At 46.5% G+C, this 19039-nt stretch overlaps 1 protein-coding gene across 1 annotated transcript; it reads left to right on the top strand.

The window, feature by feature from the left end:
• The first annotated feature begins 15268 nt into the window (after nt 1-15268).
• On the top strand, nt 15269-19030 carry LOC124667161 (cyclic dof factor 3-like). The gene is made up of 2 exons (XM_047204479.1): nt 15269-15349; nt 17016-19030. Exons 1-2 carry the CDS (start codon nt 15269-15271, stop codon nt 18357-18359), a joined length of 1425 nt encoding a protein of 474 aa, XP_047060435.1. The 3' UTR covers nt 18360-19030.
• Nucleotides 19031-19039: the final 9 nt, after the last annotated feature.

Raw genomic sequence — 19039 nt, 5'->3', positions numbered from 1 at the left:
TCACCAACCCGGTTCCTTCCAGTGCAAGACTCGCCAGCCTCGAGTCGGTCTGAGGTATAGCACTCCCGGTCGGATATGGCTTGTAGAAGCCGGCCCAGCCACACAGCATTGGCGGCCGTAGCCAGGCCGACTAGGACTTAGAGCCAGCCGGCTTCCGGACCAGCCGGCCACGGCGCCAGCCGGCTGCTCCTCAGCCGGCCTTTGCCGCGAGCCGGCCAGTGGCCAGCCGGCTGCTCTGCGTCCATTGCCCTACCCGGGGTCTTCCCCCGACAAGTTACTTACTCCTTGTATGTATATGAGTGATCAAACTTTACAAAATTTTATTCAGACTAAACCCATAACGTGGTGTTATGATAAAATAAACTTAGGTTGTACGTTGAAAAACATTTTCCCACCGTCAACTTTACTTGGAAAACCCCGCAAAAGAAAAACTCTCTTTTGGACGAAACTCAAAAGATAAAACGAAAAGCTTTTACGTAGCCGAGGTGTGTGACTTGAGTCCACTTTATCACTTGACTTTCCCACACAGGCCGTCATGTCGCATCTTTAGCGGTTGTAAATCGAAATACATCACGAAGCCCAAAGTGTACACATTTTTGTATCCTCTTTTGTTCTGATTTAAAGGAAAGCAGGTTCCTGAAAAGTACAGGTTGGGGAGTAGGGATTGAACCACCATACACCAGATTTGGATAATTTAGAATAGCCTGTTATCTGTACAATTCCATGTTGAAAAGATACGCATTTCTAACACAGACATGTCAATTTTTGTTTTACAAGTCCTTGTGGTGGCCAAAGGTGATTTTTGGTTGGATGATTAGGCAGTAATCTATGATAGAATATTAAACATGAAAACATTATCTGTTGTTATTATCACTTAGAACTCTATTATACTAGATGTACTAATCAACATGAGCAATAGCAGTGCATAAGCTACAACAACCATAACTATATAGAGGATCAAAATACGCCATACGTACCAATCGGTTGCAGGTGAATAATAGTCGTCGATGCAGCGGTAATGCTGTTGGCAACAATATTGGACATGTCGAAGTAGATGGCGATACACATTAGTGCTCGACTTGGATGGTAGATGATCCACGACGTAGAACACAAGCAGTCGCGTAGAGCGCTGCCCAAAAATCTAATCCTCCCTCTCTCGTATATGATCACAAGTGTTTCCCGTTCGCCGCCTGAAGTGGACTACGGTGGCAGCGCAAACAGAGAGAAATAGCAAAATCCTAACTCGGTTTGGTGTATTGCATGGCGTAGGTCGACAAGATCTTTATTTATATATAACGGCTCAAAAAACTTTAATGGGTAGAACGTTGACTGGTCCATGCCGCACACGTTCAAGTTTAAGCTCTTTTCGGGGCTCAATCCATGACACGAGTGAGAGGAGGAGAAGTGCTTCCCACTTACTTACCAAGTGATGGAATATACCCCAATTTTTTATGCGAGACTAAACATAACACCTGCATCTCTTGTCATACCTTATGTGAGCTGTCACCAACTTAGGCTGCATCTCAAGTTGACTTTCACACACGGCTTTTGAGGTTTATAGGATTTTCTGAGATCTTATATGGGTCAAGGTTTTGTCCCAATATTTCAACATTTTCGAGCTTGGAATTTGAAATTGGACAAATAAAAATAAATAATACATCACCTTCATTTTATTTTATTTCTGCCAAATGACAGATGGCAGCGGATTCGTTAGTGTTTCTGCTGATTATCACGTGGCTTTGTCATGTCTTGAGTCTTTCCTTCTCTTTTTCCCAGCCGTAGACCTTTGCACTATTTTCGTTCTTTTTTCTTTACTAGTAAAATGCCCATGCGTTGCACCGGAAAATAAATTATATGTTTCTATGAACCTTCCGTGACAACACCTATATTTTATGCTACCATCTACAAAAATTGGTTATATTTTTTCTATTGTTGAGTAACATGATTAATATCAAGAAGATGGTCTTGCGAGCCCCTCGTTTCATCGACTTCTAATAGTGTAGATATGTAATAATAGTTTGTGCCACCCCTATTTAATTAAATTTATGTGTGCTCTATCTTCCACAAGCATTAATTTTGAAAACAACGAATTGAAAATAGCCATGAAACCCGATACATATCTTGCAAACGATGTACTATGTGATATATCAGGATTGATTACTTTTCACATGTTCCAAAACTATCGTCACCACTTATTTTAGATGCATCATATGTTATGGCCCAGATTATCATTGAAATATATCTGGTGATTTCTCCTAAGAAATACACATTATCATTAAGAATAAACAATTTTCTGGCACTTCTCTTATTCCTCGTATCAAACATTTTTCTGAGTGAAGATCACCCGGGGGATCCCTCGCATTTATTCCTCCGATTCGCGAGCGCAGCACCTGTTCTCGTGGCTGTTGGAAAAGCTTGGGTCGTGGACAATGTGGGAGGAGCCTTCCACATCCTTATCCTGACATCCTCCTTCACCTTGCGTCCATCCTCCACTCCTCCCGATTTTTCACTCCTCTCCATTGTTGAGCGCCGTTGTGCCTAGGATCCTTTCGAGAGCAACGCCGCTGTGCCTAGGATCCCGCCGCCGCCCCCTCCACCAAAAAATTCATATCAAACTTACAAGACTGTCCCGACCCGAATGGAAGAGGCTTTGCGTGAACTCTGTTCAGTTGTTTAGCCGCGTGGCATTGGTACGTTACTACATAGAGAGTGCACGGGACATTGTGAGCTCCATCCATGCGACAGCCACGGATCTATGTCACGGTGGCGTTTGCGGAGTTGGTGTTGGCAGATATCACCGAGGCACCAAAATTTGTTCATTGTACCAACTGAACATGATTCAGGACCAGATCGAGCCTTCATGCACAGACCCACATAACTGCACTTACAATGCCATTGCCAGTGATGTCAACTAAGAAATTGACTGAAAGTTACAGAGAACGTTACGTTAGATGCAATCATGCTTGGAGTAGAAGGTCCCAGAGCAGTGCCGCAACAAACATGGTGTAGCTGGACAGGGGCACAACAACGGAGGCGATGCGCGCCAAGAACGTTATCCACGACATCGTCTGCATCCTTTGTTGTCCTGCCGTTCATCCTCTCCGATGCCACCGAATACCAGACCACATCGTGCTCCCGTTCCTGACGTTCATCCTCCTCGACGCCCTTGTAGATTGCGCCTCCTCTGGTCCCATGTGCTTCGTCTCCCAGCAGCCTGCCGGTGCACGCCCTGCTCTCCCGCACGCGCATGAAATCCCTCCACAAGTCGAGCTTCCCGTTTCGTGGTTTATGTCGCTCTTGTACAGATCAACGCGCTTCGTCCTGCTGTTTCCCCTCACCAGTATCCCGCTTAGATCGCCTCTCCCAACTGCTTGCGCCTGTTCTGGACCGCCTTCTCTGGCATGCCCGACCCAGCGTGCATGCACGTCTCGGCGTCTCGCCGACCACGTCGTCCTCCACCAGTCCACCTGCAGGCTAGGCCGCTCCCCCCCCCCCCTTGGTCCTCCTCCACAGAGTAGATATCTATGCCGCCGTCTCTCCTGTGAGTCCGACCGCAGCCATCGAGGATGCGGTGATTTTGAGGGATCGTAGGGTGTCGGGTCCTCGGGGAAGTATCAAGCAGTATATATAGGGATAATAAAACGGGAGTTTGTATACGGATCCAAGACAGTTTCAATAAATCGTACTATCTCGAGCGGATTCTATTGCGTGAAGGCAACCGAAAATTAACATGTGTGTGAAAACGAAAGGAAAGGAAAGGAAGAAAACTATGACATGTGTGTGAGATGTGCTATTCGAGCGGGGTGGACGAAGAAAACCATGGAAGGACGCGTCGGCCCTTCTCGCGAAGTGCATCGTGCAGTCCGTGCCGGCGCCGACCCGACCCTCATGCACAAGGAACGAAGAAACAGAACGGCATCGGCGTTTTGCGTCGTGGACTCTTCTGCGGGAATGGATCTGGAAGGTGTCGGTCTCAGCATCCTCTACGCTTGCCGCGACGGTCGAGAGAGGCGAGAGTGCTGAGATCAATTCAGCGCGCACGGCGAGGCTACCGGTGTGGATAGGGCTCCCGTCAGCAGCGCAGGTCGTCGTTGTTTGCTTTGTCGGCAGCAGGGGCTCGCATGTCCACGCTGCCGGTGCGGAGCCGCCCGATGTTGGCAGGGCGCGCATGTATTTGCCAGTGGATTCTTCGCTGGCAGGTGCCGTGGGACGAGATTTGGACCATCAAGTCGATGCCCTGGTCGCCCGCGTCTTGCGTGGCCTCCCGGCTTGGTCCTCGATCGCTTAGTAGCGGAGAAGAAAAGAAACAGCACGAACCGTTATGTTGTGACTTGTCGGTGGCAGTCTATGTAATTTTGACGAAACACAGGGGTAATAAAAAACGGACCAACAAGAAGCTCTTTTGTTTTTATTATTAGGTATAGATTTAGGGAACCTTTGCAGTATTCTCGTGTTCTCCATGTTAAGCAAGCTTGCAAATTGTCCCAGGGCCCAGGCCCACCACGAGGATGCCGCAAGCAAAGCAAGCCGTGCATGGCGGAAACTGCTCGCTAGCGCGCGCGCGCTGCCGAGCACCGTTTCGCTGAACGGCTCGCGTTCGTGGGCCGGCCCATATACGGGGCGTATGATCTTAAAAAGGATATAAACTACGTTGCGGGCTGCGATTCGATCCCGGGTGATTACGGCAGCGACTGAGCAGCTGGCCGCTGGGTCGAGGATACCAAGTTTGGTAGTAGCGCACAGAAACTTTATTTATTCATCCCGGCGCGAGTAGGATGAGTTGGTTCTAGTAGGCAGCGTTTAGTTTCTCGTTCTTTTTTTGACCTGAGCGTTCTTTTCTCCTCTTAGGTATTTCGTTTCCATTTTTCTTTTATTTTATACATGTTTCTTTTACTCGTTTTTTTCTTACTATTTTTTCTTTAACCTTTTTTCTACTTTATTTGTTCTTTTACATGTTTAATTGGTTTGACTAGTATTTTTCTATTGGTATGTTTTCTCATAGCTTCTATTTTTATTTTTTTTCTTTTCTTTATTTGTATTATCTTTCAAACCTATGTTTATATATTTCCTATTATTTAAATTTTTTATTTCATTGTTTCCAATCTTTTTTCTTACATTGCGGATTTGTTCCCTACATATACCGGGTATGTTTCTCGAACAGTATATTTTCATTTCCTATTTAGCCGAGATATAGTTGTTCCTCATCGTCCAAATTGTTCCTAGTTTTGCTGATGTAGTTGTTTCCTGCCGTGTAGATAGTTGTTCCCTGTCGTGTAGATAGTTGTTCCCCGCGGTGTAGATAGTTGTTCCACGCGGTGTAGATAGTTGTTCCCCGCGGTGTAGATAGTTGTTCCCTGCCGTGTAGATAGTTGTTCCCCGCCGCGTAGATAGTTGTTCCCTGCCGTGTAGATAGTTGTTCCCTGCCGTGTAGATAGTTGTTCCCCGCGGTGTAGATAGTTGTTCCCCGTCGTGTAGATAGTTGTTCCCTGTCGTGTAGATAGTTGTTCCCCGTCGTGTAGATAGTTGTTCCCCGCCGTGTAGATAGTTGTTCCTCGCGGTGTAGATAGTTGTTCCCTGTCGTGTAGATAGTTGTTCCCCGTCGTGTAGATAGTTGTTCCCTGTCGTGTAGATAGTTGTTCCTCGCGGTGTAGATAGTTGTTCCCTGCCATGTAGATAGTTGTTCCCCGCGGTGTAGATAGTTGTTCCCTGCCGTGTAGATAGTTGTTCCCCGCGGTGTAGATAGTTGTTCCCTGTCGTGTAGATAGTTGTTCCTCGCGGTGTAGATAGTTGTTCCCCGTGGTGTAGATAGTTGTTCCCCGCGGCGTAGATAGTTGTTCTCTGTTGTGTAGATAGTTATTCCCTGCTGTGTAGATAGTTGGTCCGCACCGTCTACGTTGTTGTTCCCCTGCGTTTTCGTCTAGGTACATGTCAAGATAGAAATCAGCTAGCTTCCTCTGTTTTTTATTTGTTAATAAATATAGTGACCCTAAGCTAGCCACGTGAATGAAAGGAAAGAAAACAAAGCAACCTAGCTAGCTAGCTACGTGAGGCAAGGCTACTGTGAGCTGAACACCCAACGTACGCACTCAAAAACGAGTAGGCACGTAGCTACTGACACGCTAGCTGCAATTTTTCTTAAAAGATTTTTTCATGTGCCTCACTGTCACGCCGCACTCACACGCTGTAGCAGCCTAGCTAGGATCTTTACGCATCACGGCATCAGCAGCTCACTATTTGATAACCCACGTTGTGCCAGTCCAGGCTATGCGACAACACAGGGGATTAAACAGTGCAGCTGTAGTCGTAACATACGCACACCTTGTTTTTTAGTCCCACCTCGGGGACCGAAGAAGGAAATCACCGGTTTAAATACCCGCGCGAGGTCGTAGTGGACAACCAGGCGTCATCGTGATTCCAGCTGGTAGACAGCGCTATGAAAGGCTTGAAAGCCCAAGGCAACGTCATTGATGGGCCGCCAAATAAAGGCCTGACTCACTAATCCTTGAGCGATACAACAGATAGGGGGCGCGCGAGCGGTAGGGAGGAGGACCCTGCATGGCCGTGAGCCATACAGAAGTAGACAGACAGCCAGGCTTTCCCAAAAGGAAAAAGGAGAAATAGATGGACAGTCCTGGTCACGTACCGGCCCCTGCCGTCTCGTTGCGGGCCCGTCCGGTGACTGGCCCGCGGGCCCTCGGGCTGATGAGGGCATGTGGGCGAGAAAAGCTGCTTTCCGCGCACTTGTTTTGTTTGTAGCGTTTTGCTTTTGCCTTTGCCGGTCGCTTTTGCTTTATCCTACCGTATCTCGATCCGCGGGTCCAAAAAGGCCAACAGAACACACAGCACATCAGATCAGACCTGCTCACGTGCCACCAGGGCGCACCAGCGAGGAGCTCAAACGGAGCTCGCCGTCGCCCATTGCCAGCCAAATTTGATCAAATCTATAGTGTTCAGTTCATAACAGAATATCGACGATTTGTCTAAATTCGGATTAAAGAGTGTGACACATATAAATTTAGACAAACTGACCTATACACTAATAGCATCTTCGGTCGCTTTTGCTTTATCCTACCGTATCTCGATCCGCGGGTCCAAAAAGGCCAACAGAACACACAGCACATCAGATCAGACCTGCTCACGTGCCACCAGGGCGCACCAGCGAGGAGCTCAAACGGAGCTCGCCGTCGCCCATTGCCAGCCAAATTTGATCAAATCTATAGTGTTCAGTTCATAACAGAATATCGACGATTTGTCTAAATTCGGATTAAAGAGTGTGACACATATAAATTTAGACAAACTGACCTATACACTAATAGCATCTTCGGTCGCGTCCTCTAAACCGTCCCCCAAACGGCGCCGGATTGAGCGTTTGGGGGACGTGTTTCGTTCGTGCCGCGTTTAGGGGACTTCACTCACTAGTCGCGTCCCCGGAACGCCGCCCCCAAATATTAAAATATTCTTTTTTATTTTTTTGCATTTTTATTTCAATAAAGAGAATAAATATTCCACAAACTAATACATAATTTGGAACGTGGTTTCCATGAAGATATAGTTTGGACATGGTTTTCCACAAACTAATACATAGTTTGAACCATGGTTGACACAAATATAAAACATTGCAAAAAAACTAAACCTAAGTAGGTCGGGCATCGAACATTTCGTGTGTTCGCTGCTAAGAAAGAACACTCGAGGGCACACCCAGTCACCCAAACTGGAAAATCCAGCTGGTGATGGTGCCCCTGTTGGTTCTTCCGAGGAAGAACAACCATAAACCTTCGTGCATTTTTTCGCTGCGAAGAAACAACACTCTTGAGTCATCGTCCTTGTCGCCGTGGTAGTTCCAGCGGCAACACGTCTCGTCAAATACCTTGACGCTCATGTCCCTGTCGCCGAAGTAGGAGAACGCGAGGATGAAGCCGGCTTTGAGGCGGTGGTAGCGCGTGAACTTCTCCCGACCGATGTGGAGGTACATCTTGCCGCGCGCATCGTAGATCACGTCGACGATCCACCGGCAGCAGCGGCAGCCATCCTCCCGCAGATGCAGTGAGCCCGGGCACTCGTCATCGGCGACGAAGTCGGTGAAGTCGTCCGGCAACCTCTTGATGCCGTGTGGGTCGCCCTTGAGGACGACGATGAACTCGAACAGCACGGCCCCTCCTCGTCCTGCATGTCCGACGATGAGGACGACGACGGCGTCGCAGGCGACGTCGAGCGTGCAGCTCTGCCGCGGCCACGGCCACGACCACGATCGCGAGCTCAGCTTCCGCCTCTACCAGCCATGGCGTCGACTCTTGAGATGGTGATGGCTAGGATTAGGGACAGAGGCGCTAGGATTTGTGTGTGAGATGGACGATGAGAGGCGGCCCTTTTTTATAGGCCGGAGGGAGGCGGGGGAGCGGTAGCGCTCATTAACACCGGCACGCAGAGCTAGGCGCGACGAGACGCTTCGTTGCGTCTCTGCAGGAACTGCACCGTCGCTGCGTGCCAATAACTTATGTCGCGAGGTAGGCGACGGTTAGGTTAAAATTCAATGTGCGGCTGACGGGTCGGCCCCGCCACTCTCCGCCTCGCTTTTCGGTGCGTCCGGCATCTCCGGTGCGTCCCCTGTGAGGCGGGGATGGGTTCGGGGCGCCGGACAAGGTATTGGGGCGCACTGGACAAAAAGCGGCTTTAGGCAGCGGCTGAAAACATTTTTTTGTCTGACACGCCCCAAATCGCTTTGGGACGGTTTGAGGGAAGCCGACTCGAGATCTCTAAAATCACTTAATTAATGACTGGTGCTTATATTAGTCTTGTCTTGGTTCTTAAGCCTGGCAAAGATACAAAGGAAGAGTGTCCAACACAGAAACTTCTGGAAAGTGTACATGCGTGTAGAGCAACACCACGGCACCTCGTCACAAAATAAATAAGAAACTAGAATAAAGGAAAGGGCTTAGTCCAACCGGGGCCCGCTGCATTTGCTGAAAAGCTTGCCCGCACTCTGCACCGCCGAGCAAAAGGCGCTGGGTGACGACTGACTGCCACCAGTGACAGCCAGGGGCATGTGCGACCGGCTGCACCCGGTCATTGCTCTCTGCACCGGCGTCTCAAGTGTCTTTTGCACATGAGCACCACTGTCCCTAATTTTTAAAAATTATATTTTTTGATTCTAAAAAATTTGAAATTAAATATTCACATACATATACACATTTCGAAGGTATGGTAGAAATTTTGGAGAAAATATGCTATATTTTGAGCTATATAAAATGATAAATTTCTGACAAATATCTACCCCTATACATGGCAACAAATTTGTTTTTTTATTAACTCAAAATATAGTGTATGTATACATGAAATAAATGTGACGATTTTTTAAAATATAGATATATACTTTTAAACTATTTTAAAAACCAGGAACCCTCATGTGCACCAAATCTGCTTCCTTACATTTCAATGAATAAAAGCACTTTGGTCTGGGTGTTTTCGTTTATATAGTAGCCCGCACAGCTGGATATAGCATGCCATGCCGGCAAAATCTTCTTGGTTTCAGGATGGTTATGCCGCACCGATGTGTCTCATATGGCTGCCTCCCAAAAAATTGATTTTTTTTCTTTTCATCTAATTATAAATGTTGCATAGTTTAAAATAATTAAAGTGTGTTACAATTTTTAAACATATAATTTGTTTCACACAAATAGTTTAAAATACAAATTAATTATCCATATAAGAATCAAATAAATTGCAATCTAGCAAGTTAAGAATTCATGAGACCTTTCATCTTCGCACCCACAAATGCTCAACTAGATTCTTCTGTAGTTGAGCATGAACGCCTACATCTGAGATTTCTTCACTTGTTTTGTTGTTGATTTATGAATCTTATCATATGATGGAAACATGCATAAGTTGACGATATAATGCTCGTAATTTTTTTATCAACCATAAGCTCATTGATGCATGCTATGATATATTCAGTTATTTGCTCGAGGACGAGCAAATGTTTAAACTTGAGGGTGTTGATACTTGCATTTTGTATCATCATAATAGCATCATATAGGAGTATTTTACATAGTTAATTGCATTCATCATTCATTATTTATGCATTTTTAGATGATTTATAGGACTTTCCTACAAAATCCTATTTATTAGTATTTAATTTTGTGGAGGCAGAAAAACTCTTTTTTCCTATTTTGATGTTTCATGCACCTTACAGAACTAAAAAAGCTCGGGGACTCATAATTGCTGCCCACTTTGGGGAATTTCGCCCTTGACACAGTGTATAATCCATCTTAGACATCAAGACTCATATCAGCTTCTTGGTCACTTTGAGCTTTCAATCGAAGCAAAAAAAAATTACCCCTAATTTTTAAGATGATTGCACATTCCTAAATCTACCCTTGCATGTCCTAAAAACCTGAGGTGTTACACGGTGCTGCTGCTCGTTTTGGGGAGGCCGAAGTCTCTAGTGTAAAACACCAAATCTCCAGCCTAACTCTGGTAATGGTCTCCAGGAGTCACACCATCAGGCTCAAGAATGACCTGGTGCACCGAAGACTCAGCTCGAGTGTTTTCTAGGTATAACAATTACTTATTGAGAGACATATTTAAGGGGACCCTCTTTCCCAATGGTTTCTCAACCTTTCGAGCAAGTTTTATACTCCATTGTTGATCTTCTTGAGCTTGCTATCTTCCTTTTCCTCATGATTCTTGTAATTTTAGTTGTAATTATTTCTTCCTTTTCAGGTCGGAGATTCCTATGTCCTAGGTAGGGAGACTCTGGACTCTGGCCATCAGACCCCCAAATCTCTGAGTCCTATTTTTTGGGTCCGATTTCTTGGAGTTACGCTGAGCCCCGCAACTCACAAACGCCATGCCGGAGATAGGCCAGAGTCTCCACCCCCTTAGGCCAGAGTCTCTGCCCCCTCAGGCCATAGACTTCGGGGTTAGTGATTCCTGTAACGGCTAGTTTTTGGGAGGCCTATATGTAAAAGGTCCCTTCTTCCTCAAGGGGTTGGTTGCTTGTGCCACAATCTCTCCTCCATTGTTAACCTTGAAGATCTTGCCCAAGCTCTATATTCCTCATATGATAGTTGCATTTTTTGAGGGAAAAAAGCGAGGGGATCTAGATCTACATTCCCACCAATCAATATCTTATTTTAGTGAGGGGAACCTATTGGATCCAAATCTTGGAGATTTTGTGGATTTCCTGCCTTTTTCTTCCTCTCATAGTCTTCCATGGCTTGTGTTGCTTAGGTGGGATATTAGAGAGAATGATTTGAGAACCTCATGTGTTCTTGTTGTGACATTTGGTACATTAGTTTGAGTTCTCCCCAGAGATTCAATTGGCAAAAGTTCGTGAGCTTATTACTCTCGGATGATTGTACTAGAAACTTGCTCCTCTTGGTTTCTTGGAACCCTATACAACTTATATCATGGTGATTACTTGAGAGCCTTCAATTAAGTTGTGGAGATTGCGCTAGATTTAGGCCTTTTGTGGCAGCTACTTGGATCCTCCATTTGAGTTGTGGAGATTGTCCTAAACTTGTACGGGCTTGGTGATCCCTATTGAGAGTTATACAGTGGATCAATAATTTATCTTTTGGTGGGAAGGCTCGAGGAGAATACAATGAGCTATTGTAGAGTTTGGGGAGCCATGTGCCTCCACGTCGCTCCAATGGAGAGTAGCATCCACAAAGGTGTGAACTTTAAGATACATCACCGTCTTCACGTGCCTCGGTTATCTATTTACCCGAGCTCCTCTACTGCATTTTACTTTGCGATAGTCTTCGTTCTTGAAATGTACATCTTGATATCACATAGTTTCTTGTCTTCCTTAGTATAAGCATAGTATATACTCCCTCCGTTCTTTCCTAGATATAACGTGTATAGTTTTTGGCACGAAAATAAAGAAACACACGTGGAGAGAAAACTACACAAGGTTATGGCGAGATTCTTCCTGGACAATTGACATGATAAAATAGAGGAGTTTTCAAAAGATAATAAAACACAAGCAAATCCCTAAAAAAATTCCACACATGTCATCCTACGCAATATACCTTATATTTTAGAGACCTTTTCAAAAAGTTATACACTTTATATCTAGGAAGGATGGAGTGTAAGTTTTATGTTTGACAAATTAAACTATAGTTTCATTTCATATTTATTCAAGCTAATATTGTAAAAGTTTTAAATAGCCTATTCAACCTCATTCTAGCTACATGTGTGTCCTTTCAACAAGCTTTATAAAGATTCGTTGAAACACATAAAAGCATCTCCAACAGAGGTGTTGTATCGCGGTGCGCTAAAATCACTTTGCAGCACGCTCCATCCCAGTATAGAGTGCGGCGCGTGTTTGCCATTTCATTTCCACCACTTCTCGATGAGATCTTTTTGAAACTCATCATGCGCATCATTGGACCGAATGAAATGACATGACACAATGAAACACACCACTCTATGTTCTCTTCTATGCACTTGTAGAGGAACCCCCATCAAATCAAGAAATGAGTAGTCCACATCTCAGGTAGGTGGTGCCGAACACGTGCACAATTGCAACGGCAAAGCGCTTGACACACTCGATGCCTTGACTCTCTCCCATAGCTAAATGGTCATCAATTAGATTCACCGGTACACCATATGCCAACATACGCAAGGCGGCGGTCACCTTTTGGTAGGTGCTATGCCCAAGCTCTCCGGCGGCATTCCTCCTTTGCTAAAAAAAAAACGGATCAAACTTGGCCACCTACGTGACGATGCGCTTGAAAATTTTGATCCTCATACGAATACGCCGACGGAAGTAGTGCTCAGGAAATGTTGGATTTTCATTGAAATACATCCACATCAACCTATTGTCGCCTTCGATTCTTTCCCTCCACAACTAGCGTCTACCAAAACCCGAGCAACTCGCTGGACGCGCCCGGGAAAAGAGGCGCAATGGTGGCGGCTCACTTGCGGCGACCTCAGGGACACTTTATCCATCCACGGCGCCGGCAGATCTACTGCTGGAGCGCGGAGAGAAGCGCCGCCGATGACGAATCGGTGCGGCGGTAGCAGAATCGCAGCGCTGAAATGGGAAAGAAGAAGCACGGACGCGGGTGAAGTTTCACCGTCGCGGTTGGCTGTTCGCGCGCGCTCGACCGGAAGTGTTATTTTTAGGGCGTTGGAGGGCGCATAATCCAGCGCTCGGAAAAACTTTTAGAGTGAACACAACTTTGGCGCTTCCACTAGAGGGCGCAAATCAGCCGCGCACGCGTTATATCAACAGCGCGGGCGCGATATGGGTCGAGATGCTCTAAGTAGAGTGTAGCTATCTTCTATAACCAATCCTCCGGTGGAGAAAATCATATTTTCTGAAGTTAAAAAAATCATGCACGAGAAAACAAATACAATTACGTGCATGTCAATATAATCACAAAATGATTTAGGCTGAACAAAAAGTTACAAATATGTAACTCAAGTACAATAATATGTGATTTGTGATTGTTGCACAACAATGTGACTTGACGTTACTGCTGATAGGCACGCCCCCAACCCTCCGCCCCCAACCCTAACCCTCCCGCACTCCGCCCTCCGCCGCCGCCGCCGCCGGTAGCGCCGCCGGGGGCAAAGTCCCTCGGGGCATGGCGGCGGCGGGGGCCCTTCCTCGTCGCCGCGTGCAGATCGGCGGCCGGATCCCCACCTCCTCGATGCTTGGCGGAGCAGACGCACGTGGGATGGGCGACGGCGGTGGCGGCCCTCCTCCCGTCGGCTGTCCCCTGGCGGACCGGTCGGCGCGGGTGGGATGGGCGGCGCTGCGGTCTCCCTCTTCTCGTCGGCTTCCCGCAGCACTCCGGCAGGGGTTGGTGGTGGGCGGCGGCCAGACCCTCGGTCTGCGCCATGCCATCCACCCCCGCCTCTCGTTGGTGCGTGGAGGCGATCTCGGGCATCTTCCGTGACACGAGGGCGCCCGGGGCAGCAGCCTTGGGTTTGACGGAGGAGGTGGCCTCTTCTTCGCCGGAGAGGGTCGGCCTGCGGTTGGTGGTGGTGGATTTTTGATCTATCATCGCCAGCCGGCGGTGAGATGGAGGTGCATGGAAGCCGGCGATGGTGTCGTCGGTGGAGGGTTGGGTTGGCCAGCCCGGGATGGTCGCCGACGTGGGGGTCCGGCCTGAATAAAGGCGGCGGTCCTAGGGCCTCTCTTGCGTGAAGAGGAGGACCTACCGGAGGCCAGGACTCGTGATCTGGCCGAAGGGTTGAGTTCCGGAAGGCTCCGCCGGCGAATGTAACAGTGCTTTGTCTGGAGTTTGCTGGATCAGAGGTATTCGGTGGTGCGCACCCATGCGTTTATTCCGACCGTTTGGTTCTGGAGGGAGCGGCGCGAAGCTCTTTTTCTGTGTTGACATCAAGTGACTATGGATCCATGATAAAAGTCGGAAGAAGAGAATTTCATGAAGGCCGGAGGGGGGACTAGCTAAGGGAGGTTCAAGTCTCCGCGCTGTTGAGGGGCTTGCTTGGTGTCCGGGCTTCACGACGAACGGTATGAAAGTGGGGGCGACAACACATGTGAAGCGCAGAGCCCTACCTTTCGGGGTGAAAATCCAAGGTCCGGCCTTAATCGGTTGTGTCCGGCGGTGACCTTGGTGGAGGCATTGTTTTGAGAGTGGAGACTATCTTCGGGGTGAAAACCTAAGATTTTTGATCGGGCGACGACGGTGTTGGAGCACTTGTTCCCTTCTTGGAGGCGTCGTTTTTGGAGAGTCCGCAATTTAGGTGTTGTCATGGTGGTGGATGTATTCGTTGTTGTTAGGTCCGTGATACTGTAGCGGGACTTTTGTTTCTTAGTTTTCTTTTCGTTTTTTTTGGCTGTGTGTATCCGTAGTGCCATTAGGGTGGTGCGTTGTTGCAGAGGCTGGGTGTAATTGGTATCTCTCGATATTAATATATTTCCTTTATCGAAAAAAATAAATGGGCATAACTTGTTATGGAAATAGAGTTCTTTGTGTACCCGTTGGTGATTTCTAAAGAATGACGTCTTTTGCGTGAGTGCATCCGCCTTGTGACTTTACCGGCCACCCCGGTGGAAAAGGGCAAAACGCCCACAAAGTTCGTCCACTCCCAGCAACCTCTCTCTCTCTCTCTCCCTCTGCTCTGCCCCAAAAGTAGGCTACACTTTTTGCTCGCGCATCCACGCACAATTATTTGTTGGACTTCGATCCCCTTCACTACCTCCTCGCCGGCGCCCCGCGCGAACCAGCCTGACATTGCCATTTTCCCCACCACCCTCCCGCGAGGCCGAGATCAGGACCTCGCCGCCATGGCCGCGCTTAACGACCGCGGGGACACCGCCATTAAGCTCTTCGGCCGCACCATCCCGCTCCGCGACGCCTCCGCCGAGGTTAGTGGGCATTGCGCGGAAGCACCAGCCTCAGTTTCTCCAATCTTTCTTTCTTGGCCGGGTAGTGCTCCGCTTCACTTCGCTTCCCTTGCCTTTGGATGCGATTTGATGCGATGCGTTCGTTCTCCTTTTTCTTCTTTCTTTGCCCGCTTTTGCGCTGTCAATGCGCGGTTGTTTCTGATGGGATTCTCTTTCGGTTTGCAGCTTCGTTTTCGTTTTCCCCTCTCAAGCGAGATGTGTTTAAGTCAGCAATTTAGTATTTTTCTTCAGGTGCCAGTTATCTGTTGTTGTTAAAAAAATGTTTTTTTTCGCGAGGTGGTGTTAAGAATTGCTGTTTTACTGCCATGCTGCTGGATGCAATTCTGAACCATATGTGGACCCTTTTATTTTCTCCATTTTGATCCAAAATCACTCTTTTGAATTGATCTTGATTGAAAGAGATGTTACTAAATTTCCTCTCCCGTTTGTGACTAGAGAGTAAAAATTATCTCTCTCCGGCTAGCTCGTTTGGGTAGTTTGTTTAGTCTTATAAGAAACTTCATTTACAATTATGCTTGTCTCTTCAATTCAATTATGTTTCCCGGTCTCTTAATCAGGGTTCAGGGAATTAATTGGATTATTGTGTACTAGGAGCCTTCTTGATTTGACAGGATGTAGACAGTAGTAGGAGTACCTTGAATTGGTATGCGCTATGAGGCTGCTCTTGCAGTAGTATCTACTCGTACCTTGAAAAGGTGTACTAATAGGGAAACAATTCTGTATCAAGGGAATTTGCATTGAATTGCAACTCAGGTAGCCGACTTTAGATCTTTATTAAGCCTAAGCCGGTCATTTTCGCCAGTAGCTAAGAAAACCCAACATAATCTAAATGCTTGATTGGAGTCCTATAAAAACAATCACGCATAGTCTTATGTCGAACCAGAGGGAAACTTGGTTTGCCAGCAGTTCTGCTATGGACTCTGAAGCAGCTATGGTTTGTCTTTTGGAGTGCTCAAGCTGGTGATCATGAAATTCAGCTACGGTTCATGACGGAACCAACGCTATGCCTGCCAGTTGGAACTATTGTATGTACCAGTATTGCTCAAAACATTAGTGATAGACTCCCAGCAACATAGCTCCAAGCAGAAACTCAAACCATGCCATATGTGTCATTGCTATCTGATCACACTTTGTTTTAACACTACCAAATTTCAAACTGATTGCCCTATAGATGCAAAGCCTACTCATGTGCATATTCCGTCATACTTTAGTGCATGCACATAGGGGAAAATTATTAGTATTATTATTCAATGTTTAACACCTCTTGAACAAACATAGTGAGGCATGTAATTCATTGGTAAACATGAAAATAAACTGTGCATGACTGAAGAAACGGCAACAGAGTGTTGCATGTCAACTTAAATCAGCTATGCTATCAAGTGGATGTTATGACCTCATACCAGTAGTGTCTGCAGTGTTTCCAGCATGCCATATTTACATGCCTGGTAGTAATTCAAGAAAATAAAAGTTACATGATCACCATACTTCTTTGTAAAGGAGTAACTTTTTCTAGCTAAATCAACGTGACTTCTGCTCAATATTTTGCACTTTATCTGTTAGCACGTTCTAAGACTATGCTATACCTATTTGAATCATCAGTTTAATGCATGTTAAATAATAATTTCAGGTTGTCACCAAACCAAAAAATGATGCAAACAACGACAATGTCATGCCAACTGTCTCCGACAAGCTGCTAAATGTTGACGCAACACCTTTCTGTTCCAACAATACTGAGCAGAATGGTTTGCAAACTATCAGCAGACATGGCAGGAAAATGGGAACTGATTCCAAGTCTCAAATTAAGACCGAACCTGATGGATCTGGCCAAGAGAATGTACTGAAGAAGCCTGATATGATAGTGCCATGCCCTCGCTGCAATAGCATGGAAACAAAGTTCTGCTACTTCAACAATTACAATGTTAGCCAGCCTAGGCACTTCTGCAGGAATTGCCAGAGGTATTGGACTGCTGGTGGAAATATTAGGAATGTTCCTGTAGGTTCTGGAAGACGCAGAAAGAATGCAATTCAGTACCACCATGCTCTGATGTCGTGTGGTAATAATATAGCTGCTCCTGGAGATGTCTCCAGTGCAATTCACCATCTAGCTCTTCCGCTTGTACCTCCTGTCCTTCCAGGGCCAATTAAAGAAAATGAAATGGTGAAGGAAGTTGGATCTGAAGTGCCAGTTTTACACTCCACGGCTTCAATCCTTAATAGTACAGAACAGAAGGACACTCACCTTGTTTCCTTGGCCACTGGTGATAATAAGGAAGAACAATCATGTCCATCTTCTGCACCAGTATTGGATTGCTCAAACCAGATGCCGGGTAGCGCAGATAAAAATGAGCCCAGCAATGTGTCAGGATATTGTAATGGTGTCACATTGTCTCACCCTCACGGTCCTGCTTTGATGTTTCCCTGGAGTCCTACGTATAACAGTATTGCTTTCATGGCAGCTACTCAGTGCTCAACAGAGCCTATTCATGGGTCTGAAATGGCGAGGCACAGCCTGCCTTCGTGGGTGGCTCCACCGATGATGGCAGCTCCAGGAATTTGCACTCCTGTTGTTCCCTTTCCTCTGATGCCGCCGCCTCTCTGGAGCTACATTTCTGGCTGGCCTAGTGGAATGTTGAGTTCACCATGTCATGGGAGCAATGGCTCTCCAAATAAAACTAACTGTTCGGAGGACAATTCTCCAACGCTTGGAAAGCATTCAAGAGAAGCAGACCTACAAGAAGAAAAGAGTGGAAACAACATACGAGTCCCTAAAACTCTTCGGATTGGTGACCCAGCCGAGGCCGCAAAGAGTTCAGTCTGGGATGCTCTAGGCATCAAACCTGATGACAAAGGCATGATCAAGTCTCTCCAGCCGAAGGTTCTAAAGCATGACAAGACGCCAGAATCTCCTCAGACTCTGCAGGCCAATCCAGCAGCTTTTTCTCGCTCTCAGTCGTTTCAAGAGAGGACCTGAGAAGCTTGATGTTTTGTTTCTAACCAATGTCATCAACCGCCACCAGAGTGTTGTCCAAAGAGAATGTGATATTCCACAGTATGGTCAGTCCTTTTGTCTGGTGTTGTCTTGAGTTGCTAGACTGCAAGCACTTCTACAGCCAACTCAAATCGGTTGGAGGCCTACCAGTGCTCAACTTACTGTTTAGGTTGCTCAAATGTTTATGCTTCTTCGGAGAGCATCTATGTAAATCATTAGGCTAGTTCTCCTGGCACTGGTTAAGTTTGGAAAGACGCCGTACTATGATCTGCTGGAAAGAGTGCCCCAGTATAGACCGGTAGCTCTTACTGCTGAGTGGTGTTGGAGGCCAACAAGATATTTGAGATGTTCTCTTCCATTTTTTGGATGATTAATACTCTGATGCTTGTATCTAGCTAACTGTTCTTAAGGTTATGCAATGTTTGCTATGCCAACCTTCTCCAGTTGCTTAATTCAGGAACCGAAGTTGGTCTAAATGGAATTAATCCAGTTCAATCGTAGGCAAATCTGAATATATCCTGTGATGTTGAACATACGAACTCATGTACTCATTGTAGGGTCAGCAGATCTAGTGAATTATCATATAAAAGTAGACAAGAGAATATGAGCACAAATTGTACTTTTCAGATGTAGTAAGGGATAATATACATCACACTGTTCAC

This window comes from Lolium rigidum, chromosome 6 (genome assembly GCF_022539505.1).
Source record: "Lolium rigidum isolate FL_2022 chromosome 6, APGP_CSIRO_Lrig_0.1, whole genome shotgun sequence".
Lineage (NCBI taxonomy): Eukaryota > Viridiplantae > Streptophyta > Magnoliopsida > Poales > Poaceae > Lolium > Lolium rigidum.
Note: the sequence above shows the minus strand (reverse complement) of the source record. Positions and strands in the feature narration are given on the sequence as shown.